Here is a 17086-nt window from a genome sequence, read left to right on the forward strand (position 1 = left end):
CTGTGTAACCAGCCTGTACATGCTCCAATCTGGCTGAAACTTTACATGTATCAACAGAGTCCGGCCCTAATCATATCTATGCGCCACTTGGGGGCCATTTTGGATTTCTCGCCATTAAACAGGAAGTGCTGTCAAACCATCCTGTGCATGCTCCAATCTGCCTGAAATTTTACATGCATGATCAGAGTCCGGCCCTAATCACATCTTTGTGCCACTTGGCGGCCATTTTGGATTTCTCCCCATGAAACAGGAAGTGCTATGTAACCAGCCTGTACATGTTCCAATCTGCCTGAAATTTTACACGTATGATCAGAGTCCGGCCCTATTCACATCTTTGTGCCACTTGGCGGCCATTTTGGATTCTTCGCCATGAAACAGGAAGTGCTGTGTAACCAGCCTGTACATGCTCCAATCTGCCTGAAATTTTACTGTCTCAGTTGCAGCACCTCCTGGTGGACATGCGTGGGCCAGCCGGGCCGCATGGATGCGAGGACCCATCCAACGCTGCTTGCAGCTTTAATATTTTTGTTATTTCTGCTAATTTCCAAGAGTTAAATCCTCATAGGGGGAACTCCAAGAGATCTCAGATTTGGCCAGTACATACAACACACCTTAGTTATGAAAAGTTATCAGACTCTTATGCGAGAGTCAAAGGGTGTGGCCATGGCAGCCCCCTGAACTTTGATGCTTCGCTATGAAAGAGGAAGTGCTGTCTAACTCCCCTGTGCATGCTGCAGTCTATCTCAAACTTTACATGTTTGATTAGAGTCCTGCCCTGGTGACATCCAGATGCCAATATCCATTCACAGTCACAGTGTCACCTGATGGCAACAGGAAAGGACATGTTCTACACTTTGATGTGCTATTGTTAGCCAGTTGACCATATTAACCTCAAATGTGGTGACGTAAGCCTGAGGAAACTGATGATGATTCATGGTGAAAATTCCTGAAATGGCGTGTCTGTGGCGACACGGCGAGGGCTCATTCAACGCAGCTTGCAGCTTTAATATTGATTATGTTTTTTATTAATGCTGTATTTTACATCTTGAGCATGTTGGGCTTTTTGGATGCAACTGAAAATACAAAATAAGTGGTAATGAAAAAATTTGCTGGGAAAACAGTTTATTGTGTAAAAAATAAATAGCACATTCAAGCACTCAAATGCAAACGGCAAATACAGCCAGTCAAATTGGTCATGATGAAATGTGTGTGTGCGTTTCTTCTCCAACACTACAACTTCAAGAATGAACAATAAAATTTCAACATTTTCCCAACAGTTATTAGGGTATGTTTATAACAGAGTGAATATAATCACCTAAACTAATAACATCAAAGTGTGAAATGATGTTTGAGACGCTGGTGAGGTGAAGTGCCACATTTTACGAAGACAGAAACACAGAAAACTTGACGACATTTTTGCTAAATTTCAAAGAGCAGCAAGATATCGACACTTTAAACGTCATCTTCAGGTCGAGCGATGTGGCTGATGTTCTAACACAATCCAGAGTTTTTGTGTAATGAATCAAGTACAAACCTCAGGGCCAATGGAATGACCTCAGAGAGAACGTCCATGCTGACACTCAGTCACTAATGTGGACGACCGATCCGCCCCAAAAGTCCTCCGCAGCAGTAAAATGTCTTATCAGGAATCTCCAGTCATAATGGAGAGGAACTCGTCCTGGTTTACTGACAAAGGAAGGACAACAAGTTCAGTGTATTTACATTAAAAAAGCGTATTTTCTAAATGTCAATGCAAGGAATGCAGAAATTAATTATTGCAAGCTTTATTATCCAGACATAACTGGAGGAATTCTTCAGTAAGATTAGCTCTTTACCTGTTCACGTCTTTCTATCTTCATGTTGCACTAATTAATTTGGCATGTTTAGAATTAATATTATGTGCCACAATGTGCAGCAGAACATGCTAATCTGTGTGTTTATTTATTATCAGTATCGACTGAAATGAGCCAGATTTGAGAGACAACTGATGTAAGGAACTGGCTGAGCTGACTTACTTTCACCGTCTCCATCTGTGTCGAACTCGTCTATCATGCTGCGCAGCTCCTCGTCGCTGACGTTCTCTCCGAGTTCTCGAGCCACTCGCCTCAGGTTCCTCAGACTGATCTTTCCAGACTCGTCGTCATCAAACAGCTTAAAGGCCTTCATGATCTCCTCCTTCGGGTCTCGCTCTAGGATGCGATCTGTCACTGCAGAAAGACATTCAGGAGTTACTGAAGCACTTCAGTATACAAACAGATGTGTTCCCATCAACTGTCAGGATTCATCTCCCTTCTAATCAGGTTCAGACAAACTCACCTACTTCATTGAAATCCTCAAACGTTATTTTGCCGTTTCCCTCTCTATCATAGTCTTTAAGAATCTTCAGAACGTCCACTTTCTTCACTTCAAAGCCGAGTGCGCGCATCGCCACCTGTTGGGATTTTTAATTTGTGATATAAATCTAAATGACGCATCAAACTGGATACCATTATGACCATGTACAAAGGAATACGAATGTTCCACAAAAGTGTTACACCCCAGATATTATTAGAACAAGGATACTAAAGGGCATGTACACTTAAATCAATCATTACAACATTCTCCAAAGCATGTATTAGCACTACATCCTCACTTATTCATGATGTGTGCTCCCATACTGCTTACAGGCTAACTTATGTAATAATATTTTTATGTCACATAGAATACAATTTAACACTTGTTTCACTACACATGTGGACAAAATTGTTGGTACACCTCCCTCAGTTAATAAAAGAAAAACCCACAGTTTGAATCTGACAAAAGTAGTAATAAAAATTCTCTGAAAATCAACCAATGAAAATCAGACATTCCTTTTGAACCGTGGTTTAACAGAATTATTTTAAAAAATAAACTCATGAAACATAGTAGGGAGGTTAAGCGACTTTTGACTTCAAGTCATGATGCAAAGGTCCCCTTTGGTATGGAAGTACCTTAGGGTCATACAAATAAATTTATCCTGAGACACAAGTGAGATCACGCTTTGGCGGCCATTTTTAAAATCGCCGCAGACCATACTCGAGAGGCCCATATCTTTGCTTCTGTTATAGCTATAATGGCAAACTTGGTGTCAATGTGTACATTTTTGGGGTCAATGAATCCAACAAAATAGGTTCCAAGACTAAAAAACAATGATATTCTCCTCACCATGACAACTGAAGGTAAAATGTGCAATTTATTTAAAAAAAAAAAAAAAAAAACACATACCAAAAACACAGTCGATTCACAACTCAATAATTTAATAAATAACAACTTAAAGTGTTGAATATGTGTATTATGGATGCAAAGAAGCTGAGTAGTAAGACGAATTCATAACTACAATCATGGAAAAAATGATTAGACCGCCCTTGTTTTCTTCAATTTCTTGCTCATTTTAATGCCTGATACCACGAAAGGTACACTACCTGAAGAATACGATGAACACAACAAAAAATGCAGTTGATTCCATAATACTTTATGTCCTATTTGACATCTTTCAGTTTCATGTATTCCCAGGGTATATAAGAGTCCATTTCATGCCATAAGCAGCACTGCACATGCAAAGGCCTACAGTGGTTTCCTGCTGACATTCAAGCCGTAGCACAACTCAGATGTTGTCAGTTCTCACATAATGCCTAAAACAAAAGAATTATGTGAAGCCACAAAGGCAGACATCTTGGCACTGCTGGAAACTGGCATGAGTGAGAGACAGGTAGCGAAAAAACTGAAGATCTCCAAGACAGCCGTTCATTACATCAAGAAAAAGCAAGCCCACCATGGTTCTACCAAACTGCTAGCTGGTCGCAGCAGGAAACGTCTTTCTACCCACTAGATGACCGTCACTCATCTGTTCCTGTGTCAGGAATCTTCCTCAGACTTCCAGGGACCTTAAAAATGAGTGAGCACTGTGGAGAAATGTGACTTGACTGTGGATGATTGGGCTGAGGTTCTCTTCAGGGATGAATCCAATTTTCAGTTGATGCCCATTCCAGCCAACTTCCTGGTTAGGAGGAAGCCTGGGGAAGCTACAAACCAGACTGTCTGACCCTACAGTAAAACATGGGGGTGGATCAGTGAACATCTGGAGATTTTTCAGTTTGGGTGGAACAGGGCAAATGAACCAGGTCATGTACAGGATTACTCTTGAAAACAGTCTTCTTCCATCAGCTGGAAAACTCTTTCTGGCCTCCAATGACTAGGTTTTCCAACAAGACAATGCCCCTTGCCGCACGGCAAGGTCAGTTAAAGCCTGGATGGAGAACCAGAACATTGGAACCATGCCTTGGCCTGCTCAATCACCAGATCTAAATCCAATTGAAAACTTGTGGAAAACTGCAAAATGGAGAACCACAAGCCCAAAAACAAAGCAAATTAGTTAGAATTTGTGCAACAGGAATTTGCTGCTGTGACAGCAGAACAATGTCAGAAGCTGACAGAGAGCTTGCCAAGATGCGTGGCTGCAGTCATCAGAAACAATGGTTATGAATAAGTACTAACTCCTGTGTGTATCATGGGACTAAAACAGACAGAAAAGAAAACATGGAATCCTAAAAGCTATTTTTGGCAGTACAATGACATAGCTACTGATGGAAGAAGAACTAAAGGGATTTTGGTTATTATCAAGAGAACCATGAAAAATGTCTGATACAAGCTCTGAAATTAAACTCTTATGAGTTATTTTTGTTATCATTATATTTGTCCAAACAAATGTACCTTTAGTGGTACCAGGCATTAAAATGAACAAGAAATTGAAGAAAACAAGGGTGGTCCAACATTTTTTTCCATGACTGTATGTTGACATTTTAGAAGTAGGCAATGCAAACACCTATAACTTTCTAGTGATGAAATCTAATAGCTTCGTGTAAACACGTCACAAAGATGATTTTCTATTTAGATGTCTGACCACTGTGGGAACATGGGCCATGACATCCACAGAGAGACATGCAAGGCAGCCTCAGCATGCAGCATTTGCAAGGTGCTTTACAGTCAGTCTTACACTTGCAAATGACAGGTTCTGGCAAGTCCTTTGAAATAATAGCAGTTGTAGTGTTGGGAGTAGTGGTGGGAGAAAGGAGGATGTTAGCCAAGCTAACATCCCTGCTGGACAGCGTCTCCCACCCCATGCACGACACTCTGAGAGCTCTGGACAGCTCCTTTAGTGACAGACTGCATCACCCAGGTGTGTGAAGGAGCATTACCGCAGTTCCTTCCTTCATGCTGGTATCAGACTTTATAATCAGCTCCCAACAGACCAAACACACACTCACTTAATGACAGTTAGGAAACTGTCATGTGCAATAAGCGAAAGTGTAACTCATTTGTCTATATATTTATAATAATGAAGCTAACTACCTAGCAAAATGTAGGCTATGTGCTTGCTTCAATAATAATGTAGTTAACTATTTACTAGCTAGCTAGTTATTAATAATCTAACCTTAAAAACATTTTTCTATTCATTCAGAAAGTCATACGAACCTCAAAGTTTCAACCTGTCACCTTTGACATTCAACAGCTGCTACAGCTGTTACAGCCCCTGGTGCATCTAGGCATATGCTACTCCTGACTAGTTGAAATCTCATGCTACTTAGGACAAATGTAATGCACAGAAGTAGCTGCACTGCTTAAACACAAAACTTTTTGAAGGAAAAGATAAATAAAGTCACTCTGATGACAATTTTTTTATGTGAAATGTGCATATTTACCCTCAGTTGTCATGGTAAGGGGAAAGCTGTTGGTAACCTATTTTATTGGATTCCTTGACACCAAAAATGTACACTTTAACACCAAATTTGTCATTATACCTATAACAGAAGCAAAGACACGGGTTCTAGAGTATTTTCGGGGCATTGGCGGCCATTTTATTTTGTTTATTTCCAATACAAAGTGTAATCTCACTTGTGTCTTAGCAAAAAATAATTTGTATGACCCTGAGGTACTTCCATACCAAAAGGAGACCTTTGCATCATGACTTGAAGTCAAAGGCCTACTTTTTGGGCTTAACCTCCCTACTAACAGACCTGGACAAAAATGATAGGACGCCTAGAAAAGACTGAAAACAATGTGACCATAGGGACATGTTCAATCAACGTGTGTCCTCTAATTAGCATCACAGGTGTCCACAAACATGTAATCAGTCAGTCGGCCTATTTATAGGGTTACAAGTAGTCACTGTGCTGTTTGGTGAAATGGTGTGTACCACACTAAACATGGACCAGAGGAAGCGAAGGAGAGAGTTGTCTCAGGAGATTAGAAAGAAAATTATAGACAAGCATGTTAAAGGTAAAGGCTATAAGACCATCTCCAAGCAGCTTGATGTTCCTGTGACTACAGTTGCACATATTATTCAGAAATTTAAGATCCATGGGACTGTAGCCAACCTCCCTGGATGTGGCCGCAGGAGGAAAATTGATGACAAATGGAAGAGACGGATAATACGAATGGTAACAAAAGAGCCCAGAACAACCTCTAAAGACATTAAAGGTAAACTCCAAGGCCAAGGTACATCAGTGTCAGATGGCACCATCCGTCATTGTTTGAGCCAAAGTGGACTTCATGGGAGACGACCAAGGAGGACACCATCATTGAAAACAAATCATAAAAAAGCCAGACTGGAATTTGCCAAACTGCATGTTGACAAGCCACAAAGCTTCTGGGGGAATGTCCTATGGACAGACGAGACAAAACTGGAACTTTTTAGCAAGGCACATCAGCTCTATGTTCACAGACGCAATAATGAAGCATATCAAGAAAAGAACACTGTCCCTACTGTGAAACATGGAGGAGGCTCTGCTATGTTCTGGGGCTGCTTTGCTGCATCTGACACAGGGTGTCTTGAATCTGTGCAGGGTACAATGAAATCTCATGACTATTAAGGTATTCTAGAGAGAAATGTGCTGCCCAGTGTCAGAAAGCTTGGTCTCAGTCGCAGGTCATGGATCTTGCAACAGGATAATGAGCCAAAACACACAGCTAAAAACAGCCAAGAATGGCTAAGAGGAAAACATTGGACTATTCTGAAGTGGCCTTCTATGAGCCCTGATCTAAATCCTATTGAACATCTGTGGAAGGAGCTGAAACATGCCGTCTGGAGAGGGAACTCTTCAAACCTGAGACAACTGGAGCAGTCTGCTCATGAGGAGTGGACCAGAATACCTGCTGAGAGGTGCAGAAGTCTCACTGACAGTTACAGAAATGGTTTGATTGAAGTGATTGCCTCAAAAGGTTGTGCAACAAAATATTACGTTATGGGTACCATCATTTTTGTCCAGGCCTGTTTCATGAGTTTATTTTTAAAATAATTCTGCTGAACCACGGTTCAAAAGCAATGTCTGATTTTAATTGGTTAATTTTCATAGAATTTTTATTTATTATTACTTTTGTCAGATTCAAATTATTTCTGTGACCATTGTGTGTTTTTCTTTCATTAACTGAGGGGTACCAACAATTTTGTCTACGTGTGTATAATACTGGTGACACAATGGTGGCAAACCAGTAATTTAAATTCTGGAAACTGTTCCTATGGATGTGAGGACATTGTGTTCATTGTTATGCAATGATAGATAACTGTCTCGGGTATAAAATCAAGACTAACTACATATTCAGCAACACATATTATTACAATTTGAACATCAATACAAAGGACTGCTGTTGAGCATCAGGCAACTTCTGCTCCTCAAACACACTGGTGCCCTCCTTTGCTCACCTTCAGCTCATGGTAATCGATTTCTTTATCTTTGTCAGTGTCAAATAACTCAAAAGCTTCTTTGATTTCATGTTTCTGATCCTCGTTGAGTTCTCTCCTCTTCTTACGCTTAGTTTTGTCTGCTGGGAGCTCAGGTCTGTCGAGAGATGGAGGTGACAAGATGTGTTACACAAAGCAGGGATCACAGCTGTATTCACATGACTAACACTTAATTTTCGCCTGTTGCTAGACAATAAAGAATTTTGACATACATGTAATCTCAAACTGTCCTATGAAAGCAGAGCTGTAACTGCAGACTTTAAAAGATTTCGTAATATAAAGTAGTGATGTTACGAGATGTGCTGAGGCTTCAAAGCGTGTGTCGAGTAATGGAGGGGGTGTTTCCACGAATCGCGTATCGAGGCTTGCTTCATTTAGGGGAGGAGCCAAAAATGACGACGTTCGAAGCCTTGCGAGCCGGTCGTACCACGTGACTGGTTCAGGAAGTGGTTCGCGGGTTTGAACGTATAAGGGGCAGCGAAACACAATGGATTTGTCCATAGAAGGCCAGAAAGAGAAGATTCTCCCCTGTCTGGGAACACTTTGACCTGATTTCTCCTAATAAAGTAGGCACATAACAAGTGAAGTGTAATATGAGTACCTGTGACAACACCGCACATTGCCTGTCCTAATTTCTTTTTTTTTTCTGGTACTTTAAAAGGTGAAGTGTCTGTTGTGTTCCAAGGAGCTAGAGAAATGTTGACCAAAAAAAGAGAAACCGTCTGAATGCCAGCACTGTGGAAAAATTGATATTTTTGAATAAAAACAAATAAAATGCTGTCCCTACTTTTGTTTTTTTCGCTGGTACCACACGCAGTCACAAAACAACAAGTAGCACAAGCACATTAAATTTTATTTATATAGCCCTAATTACAATTAAAAGTATCTAAACACTTTACAGAAAACCAGAACCTGACCCCAATCAAGCAGTCAAGCTACATATCTGTCATGTCATTATTGTGGGTGACTTCAACATTCATGTTGACGTGGACAGTGACAGCCTTACGACTGCTTTTAATTCAATATTAGACTCAATTGGGTTTTCTCAACATGTAAATAAACCAACTCATAGTTTTAATCATACCCTTGACCTCGTTCTGACTTATGGCATAGAAATCAAACAGTTAACAGTATTTCCCCGGAACCCTCTTCTTTCTGACCATTTTATGATAACATTTCAATTTACAACAATAGATTGTATAGGAGTTAAGAATAAATATCATTACAGTAGATGTCTGTCTCACAATTCGGTGACTAAATTTAAGGAAATAATACCCTCTCTATTTAGTCCAGCACCACTTACTGATATAATGGAAGGGAAATATTATAATTTTACCCCTACAGAAGTGGATTATATTGTTAATAATGCTGCAGCCTCACTGCGTACAACACTTGATAGTGTTGCACCTGTAAAAAAGAAAGTTCTATCTCAGAGAGGACCTGCTCCTTGGTATAATTCCCAGCTGCGGACTTTAAAGCAGGCGTCCCGAAAGCTGGAAAGGAAGTGGTACTCCACTAATTTAGAGGAAGTTTATGTAGCTTGGAAAAAAAGTCTAGTAATTTATAAAAAAGCTCTTCGTAATGCCAGGACAACATATTATTCATCTTTAATAGAGGAAAACAAGAACAACCCCAGGTTTCTCTTCAGCACTGTAGCCAGGCTGACAAAGAGTCAGAGCTCTGTTGAAACTTGTATTCCTTTAGCTTTGAGCAGTAACAACTTCATGAGCTTCTTAACAAATAAAATTATTACGATTAGAGAAAAAATTAATCTGGCCCTTCCTGCAAATGTCACAGATGTATCATCGATTACAGATACTTTAGAATTGGCTGTAAGACCAGATGGATATTTAGAATTTTTCACCCCCATACATCTCTTTGAACTCATTTCAATAGTTTCTACATCCAAACCATCAACATGTCTTTTAGATCCTATCCCAACTAGACTGTTCAAGGAGGCTTTACCTTTAATTAATTCCTCAATGTTAGATCTGATTAATCTCTCTCTAGTAACAGGTTATGTACCACAGGCTTTTAAGGTTGCTGTAATCAAACCTTTACTTAAAAAGCCCACTCTAGATCCAGATGTTTTAGCCAACTATAGACCAATTTCCAACCTCCCATTTCTCTCTAAAATTCTGGAAAGAACAGTTGCAAATCAATTATATGAACATTTACAAAGGAATAGCCTGTTTGAAGAGTTTCAGTCAGGCTTCAGAGTGCATCATAGCACAGAAACAGCTCTGGTGAAAGTTACTAATGACCTTCTCATAGCGTCAGATAATGGACTGGTCTCTATACTTATTCTGTTGGACCTTAGTGCAGCATTCGATACAATCGACCACAAACTTTTATTACAGCGACTAGGACATTCTATTGGCATTAAAGGGACAGCACTGGACTGGTTTAAATCCTACTTATCAGACAGGTTCCAGTTTGTGCATGTCAACAATGACTCTTCTGAGCATACTAGGGTTAATCATGGAGTTCCTCAGGGTTCTGTCTTAGGACCAATACTGTTCACATTATACATGCTTCCCTTAGGCAACATTATTAGGAAGCACTGTATTAATTTCCATTGTTATGCTGACGACACTCAATTGTATTTATCTATGAAGCCAAATGAAACTAATCAGCTAGCTAGACTGCAAGATTGTCTTAAGGACATAGAGACCTGGATGACCTATAATTTCTTACTACTAAATTCAGACAAGACTGAAGTCATTGTATTTGGCCCCAAACATCTTAGAGAATTGCTTTCAAAGCATATAGTTACTCTGGATGGCATTACATTGGCCTCCAATACTACTGTGAGGAACCTCGGTGTTATCTTTGACCAGGACATGTCCTTTAACTCGCACATAAAACAAATCTGTAGGACTTCCTTTTTCCACCTGAGAAATATTGTGAAAATCAGGAACATCCTGTCTCAGAGTGATGCAGAAAAACTAGTCCATGCATTTGTTACTTCTAGGCTTGACTACTGTAATTCCTTATTATCAGGTTGTCCCAATAGCTCTCTGAAACATCTACAGCTGATCCAAAACGCTGCAGCCAGAGTACTGACGGGAGTTAGCAAGAGAGATCATATTTCTCCTATATTGGTTTCTCTTCATTGGCTCCCTGTTAAATCTAGAATAGAATTCAAAATCCTTCTTCTGACATATAAAGCTCTTAACAACCAATCTCCATCATATCTTAAAGACCTGATAGTACCATATTACCCTAGCAGAACTCTTCGCTCTCAGACTGCAGGCTTACTTGTTGTTCCTAGAATCTCTAAAAGTAGAATGGGAGGCAGAGCCTTCAGTTATCAGGCACCTCTCCTGTGGAACCAGCTCCCAGTTTGGGTTCGGGAGGCGGACACCCTCTCTATTTTTAAGACCAGGCTTAAAACCTTCCTTTTCGACAAAGCTTATAGTTAGGGCTGACTGGGTGACCCTGACGGGGTGAGCTGGTGTTTTCATTTGCACAACTGACTTCCCCTCTTGACGTCCCTTTAGTTTGCCCCTAGTTATGCTGCTATAGGCCTAGGCTGCTGGGGAACCTCTCTTGATGCACTGAGCCCTTCTCTAACTACCTATGTATTTACTATATATACCATTATTGCATTACATTCACTCTGTTTCTTTCTGTGTCCTTTCTCCGAGTGTCCCTGGTCCCAGAGCTGGATGCTGGATGCTTCAGATGTGTGGCTGTGTTTTATGGTCCTTGTGTCCCACCCCCCCACCTCTCTATCTCTACCCCTCTATCTGTATCCCTCTATCTCTACCTCTACCCCTCTATCTCTACCTCTCTACCTCTTCTGTCCCTCTCAACCCGCCCGGCCAGCAGGCAGATGGGTCCCCCCACATTAGAGCCGGGTTCTGCTCGAGGTTTTTTTCCCTGTTAAAAGGGTGTTTTCCTTGCCACTGTCGCCTTTTGGCTTGCTCTGGGGGTCAGGCATATGGGTTCTGTAAAGCGTCTCGAGACAATTTGACTGTAATTGGCGCTATATAAATAAAATTGAATTGAATTGAATTGAATATCTCAAATCTCTCCCCAGTCTGTTTCCACTTCCCCCTCTGCCCCTGCTATCAGGAAAAAATGACACTATATTAAGCATATTACTTGTTTACTGACATTATGATTTAAGCATAATTCAAAGCTTCACATAGCAAAGCCAATGTGTCGTTATAGGCATTTCTGCCTGTTTTACTTTTATTTTGTCCACTTGATGGCACAGTAGAGCAAATGAAGCACCATGGAGCTTCGACCCATGAGTGAACCAATTGGATGGAAAGCCTCAATGCTTCATGAAGCTTCATCTCGCTATCACTACTAGAAAGCAAACTGGAAGGTGTTCAAGCCTTGCATGTATATTTTTTTAGGCTGATTATTTTAAAATGACTGCCATGAAATGCACACAGTAACTGATAGATACACATAATACGCTCTGCCTTTGAATTATCAACAGCAGAGCAATATCAATCAACAAGCTGAAACTTTCTCAGCACTCTGGTCAATTTTTATGACTTAAATAAGTGTAAGTGCATGTTAGAAACAGAAAACTTTTGGCCTACTAAATTACTAAAACAGTTCTTTAATTATCAAAACGGTTGCAAATTATTTTCCACAAACTGCCGAATTGTTGCAGTTCTACACTCAATCTTCACCAAGCGTGTACTTATCTTAATTTGCCTTTAAAGGGAAGTTACAGCAAACAACATAAGCAAATATAGCGATTTGCAATATCACTTTCAAATCAAATGATTCAAAATCATATCACCTCTGTATAATTGTATTATTTTTATATTGACCAGTAGCGTATTACTCTAATTAACAATCAAATATATGTAACAGATATTTTAGTAAGACAATTGTGAAAATACAGGCCTCAGAGTAGAAAATCAATGCAACAAAAGTGAATCTCACCTTTGGCCACTGAGAAGTTAGAAAACCTGTGCTCATTGACTCCTATAGAACAGCTTCGGGGTGTTTTAAAGGGGTAAGCAGAGCCACACAACCCCTCCAGCAAAAACAGCTGAAAAATTTCCCTGAAGAATGGTAGAGAATCTGTCCGGGAATTCGGTTTCCTCCATGCTGAGGACAATCATCTAGGGTTGCCACCCATCCCTTAAAATATGGAATCGTCCTTTATTTGACAATTAATTGCTGCATCCCGTATTGAATCAATACGGGATGCAAATTGTTCCGTATTTTCATAAATGCCCTATACACGTCTGTCACACACTCATCAAAACTGTATCATGAACAAAATAAAACACAGGAAATATTAAGGGCAGCCAATTGCATCTTCCTTAGACCTTTGTAGCGAGGACCCGATGCGAGGTCCAGTGGATAGATCTCTGCGTGTCCAGTCCTGTCTCTGGTTGCCTGGTTACAGACGCTGCTGCATGCGCGTGTTTAAAAATGTCTACACCCGAAACTCCACCACGTCCAAAGAAGCAAAAACGTCTGCAAATGTACAGACGTGAGTGGGAAGAGTGGAACCCCTGGCAGTGGGTATAAACTGTGTTTTCTGTTGCTCATGGACTGGCTGAGGCAGTATTCTTCAGTGGACCAACATGTAAGAAACATGAGAACAGAGAGAACCCAACCAGCAGGTCACAGTTTTTCATCTCCCAATCATCTCCTGAAGTAGATGTGATAAGGAACATCATGATGTGATCAGCTAGATTTCCTACGCTATATGGTTGTGAATTCACCAGAGGACGTTTATAATCATGCGGATGTGGCCTAAGTTGTTTATTATTATTTTAAACGCTTTTTAGTTATTAATAAACATTTATTTAATAGCCTATATGTAATCAATAAATTGACTTTGCCTATCTTCAGAAAAACTCAGAATTCTGATATGTTAACAGTACTAAATCAATCAATAAATACATGCATACACACATAAATAAGTTAATACATTCATTGTGTTAAGATAAGATTTAAATGGGAAAAAATGTCTGTAGAGAATTTCTTTGTCCAGTGTTCTGCATTCAACTGTTTATGTTTTTGCGGAATCCAGTACTGCACACTGGCTGGTCATTACATTTTAGTATGGTTTCACTATTTAAAATGAGGCCACTTCCTTTCAGACAGAACCTGTGATAATAAAACAATACAAAATTCTTAGTATCGTGTTAATAAAGCACTTAAAGCTTTAAGTATGGCTAAGTGCTTTTTTCAAAATTAAATATACCACTCCTTGGTTGGTAGTGACCCCGAGTATGGTAAAGTTGGAAAGATATTCACAGATTCAGACATCTGGCATCAATAACTCATTAGATATACTTTGTCAAAACATAAACAATGCCTCTTTCCCATCATTGTAAGGTAGACAATGTGCTACAAGCCAAGTTTAATCAAAAGTAGCTGTCTTTCAAGCTGCGCAAATAACATTGGTGTCTATAGAGTGCACAGGGACTATTTGCAAATTGCAAAACCGCTGCAACAGTGAAGAGAGACACAGATATTCAGTAACTTCACTCTGATACACTGTAGTGTCACTAAAATCACTGCAGCCTTTAACTGGCTCCTGTTGACACCAATGTTATTCCTGCAACTTGAAAGACAGCTACTTTTGATAAAACTGGGCTTGTAGCACATTGTCTACCTTACAATGATGGGAAAGAGGCATCGTTTATGTTTTGACAACATTTATCTGAGTTATTGATGCTGAAAGTCTGAATCTGTGAATATCTTTACAACTTTACTGAACTGTGGCCCCGAGGAGCCGTGGTGGGCGTCCTTTATTTTCATTTCTGAAAGGTGGCAACCCTAGAATCATCAAAAAAGGTCGACATATGAATTATTGAAAAAAAAAAACCAAAACACACGATTTGAATCTCATAAAGACTTTTGTTGCCTTGTGTTCTTACTGCAGCGTCTGTGTTTTTAAATACAGCAAATATTTGCTCTGTAATGTGGTTTCTGTAACAGTGAAGGTGATTCACGGCTACTGGGACTTAATCTAACACCTATAAAAGTCAATAGTTATTACACCTGTTCGACTTTCATTCAAGGATAATTATTATTATCCAGAGCTTTACACTCATAAATGTAACTGTAACCAGGAGAGGCAACTTACTAGATAACGACATCATTTTCAACGTATATTTAACCGTTATCTAGCCAAGTAATCGGTCATACAGTAACTGATAAAAGCCGGACATGCTAACAGCAGCTAACATACATGAACTAGCGCTGGTCTTGCGGTCTTACATTGAACTGTGCGGTGCAAATAAGCGCAGTAAGTGCAGCAACGCGGCTTACCTCAGAGACAGACTCATGCTGGGAGTAATATATGATGTTTAATGTGAAATTATTGTCGCTGAACTCACTTTCAGCCCAGCTACCGCTAACACAACAACAACAAATCCGTTTATCCGCGCTCACAGTCGGGGTTCCTATTGGCTGCTGGTCGCCAGGCAGCAGCAAACTGCCTTCTGATTGGTTGCTTTCTTCTTCATCTAAAGCAAGTACAACCGAGCGGTGCACTTCCGCCACCTGGTGTTCTTCTATGTTATTACTGCTTCATCTGTAATTTCAGGTCAGTGGGGTACGTTATGAACTGATAGATACACACTGTTGGTGACTCACATTAAGATAAAATTTTTTTTTATTACAAGTTTTCTGAAATTTTAAGTTTAGATATAGAAATTACGTATTCTATATCCAAAATGGCCTATTTTTTAATAACTGGATAACGTCATCTTAAACATTTTTGTCTTGTTTTGTTGAAATATTAGTCAAAGATTTTTATGAATGAATGAATGAATGAATGTTTATTATTTTTTACAGAGTGGGGTGTGAATGTCTTTTCATATCACTCCAAATCAATTAGATCAGCAAATACTGTCAAAAGCCAGAGAAAAATCTTAATCCGTTTGGAATTAATTGTGCTATAAAACAGCCCAGCTTGGAATCTTTCTTTAGGGAGTTTGCATGTTGTCCCTGAGCCTGTGTGGGTTCTCACTGGGTACTTCCAAAAACATGCTGAGGTTAATTGGTGATTCTAAATTGTAGGTGTCCTTGGTTGTCTGTCTCTCTATGTGTAGCCCTGTAAAGTCTGTGTAAAAATATTTGGAATATAGAAAAGATAAAGCTGTAAAATTTGGTGCATGTAAATGTTACTGAAGTGGGGATTACTCATTTTGAGAAAACAGCCCTTTAAGTTGTGTATAATACTATGAACCTACAGACACAAAGCCTTCGTGACCCAGATATGTTACCCCGGCAGGGAGACGCCAAGAGATAAATGCACGCCCTATTGTACATTTTAAACACCTCATGGATTATTCACATCTGTTTCAACAATATTCCTCCGCAATGTTCTGATTTAAAGAAGACATGTTTACCCTAGAGCTCCATTTTTTGTTGACCTTCCCAAAAATGTGGGTGTAGTTGGATAAAAGCTGTATTAGCAGATATAATTTTTAACAAAATATTAAACTTTTTCATTTCAGATTTAACCCCTTTTTAACCTTTGGGGAATCTATAAGTGTTCTTTTTAGAGTTTTGGATAATTTCGGGCATGGTAATGCATACATACAGTCATACATACATACATGCATATATACATACATACATTTTCCACTTACCACCTATTGTATTGACACTGATTTACTTCTGTAATTTTTCCCTCCCTCATTATAAAGCTACTCTGGCATCCTAAAAACAAAGTAGCATTTGAATGGTCAAAATTTTAAAAATTAATAAATATTTAGTCCTTTCGATAAGGGCAGATGTGGTTTCAAAAGTGTACTTAGTGAAAGTGCAGATTTTGTGGTGTAGAAATTTTTTGACACATTTTTGGCATTTAAAGGGTTAAAATCCTGAAACTAAATGCTCACTTTTTAGTTATGAGCAAGATTGGCGTTGGTTAAAAAAAAAAATCAGACTTAGTGAAAGTAGTAAACAACATTATTACATAACAGTTTTATGACAGTATTTTTGACGCAGACGTTTTTGTCCTTAAGGAGTTCTGTGTAACTTTCATACACTAATGTAAAAGTTATAAAAAATAACAATTATTGTCAAAAATCAGATACAACAAAATTCCTCTCCAACGGGAAGTACAAATTGGTCTATCTTATTACAGCTGTGAGGATTTGAGGCTCTAATTTATTTGTTATCAATCGAACCTGGAAACAGCAACAAACTCATGTTTAAGGCCTGTTCAGACTGAAAGAGCTGAATACAGGCTCACACATCAATACATCCAGTAAACCTGAACAAAGGAGAACAGAGTTCACCTCCAGCAGTCTGCTGTGGAACACCAGACAGAGGCCTCTTGTGTCGATTGGCTTCAGCAGTTAGAGGCATGAGATGAAGGCT

General features: G+C 39.5%; 1 protein-coding gene across 1 annotated transcript; it reads right to left on the reverse strand.

The window, feature by feature from the left end:
* Positions 1-1105: 1105 nt before the first annotated feature.
* cetn3 (centrin 3) lies at positions 1106-15157 on the reverse strand. Its single transcript, XM_023294064.3, has 5 exons — positions 15023-15157; positions 7718-7853; positions 2317-2431; positions 2016-2207; positions 1106-1686 (listed from the first exon to the last, which is right to left on the reverse strand). The coding sequence occupies exons 1-5, from the start codon at positions 15037-15039 to the stop codon at positions 1643-1645; spliced, it is 504 nt and encodes a 167-aa protein (XP_023149832.1). The 5' UTR covers positions 15040-15157; the 3' UTR covers positions 1106-1642.
* Between the last annotated feature and the right edge of the window lie 1929 nt (positions 15158-17086).

Source organism: Amphiprion ocellaris, chromosome 17, assembly GCF_022539595.1.
Source record: "Amphiprion ocellaris isolate individual 3 ecotype Okinawa chromosome 17, ASM2253959v1, whole genome shotgun sequence".
Classification (NCBI taxonomy): Eukaryota; Metazoa; Chordata; class Actinopteri; family Pomacentridae; genus Amphiprion; species Amphiprion ocellaris.

Bases quoted from the DNA above. Each gene is read 5' to 3' on its own strand.
- cetn3 (XM_023294064.3), bottom strand. The intron at 2,208-2,316 runs GTGAGTTTGTCT...GTCTTTCTGCAG, and splicing joins TGAGGATTTCAATGAAGTAG to TGACAGATCGCATCCTAGAG. The intron at 1,687-2,015 runs GTAAGTCAGCTC...TTCCTTTGTCAG, and splicing joins CACAGATGGAGACGGTGAAA to TAAACCAGGACGAGTTCCTC.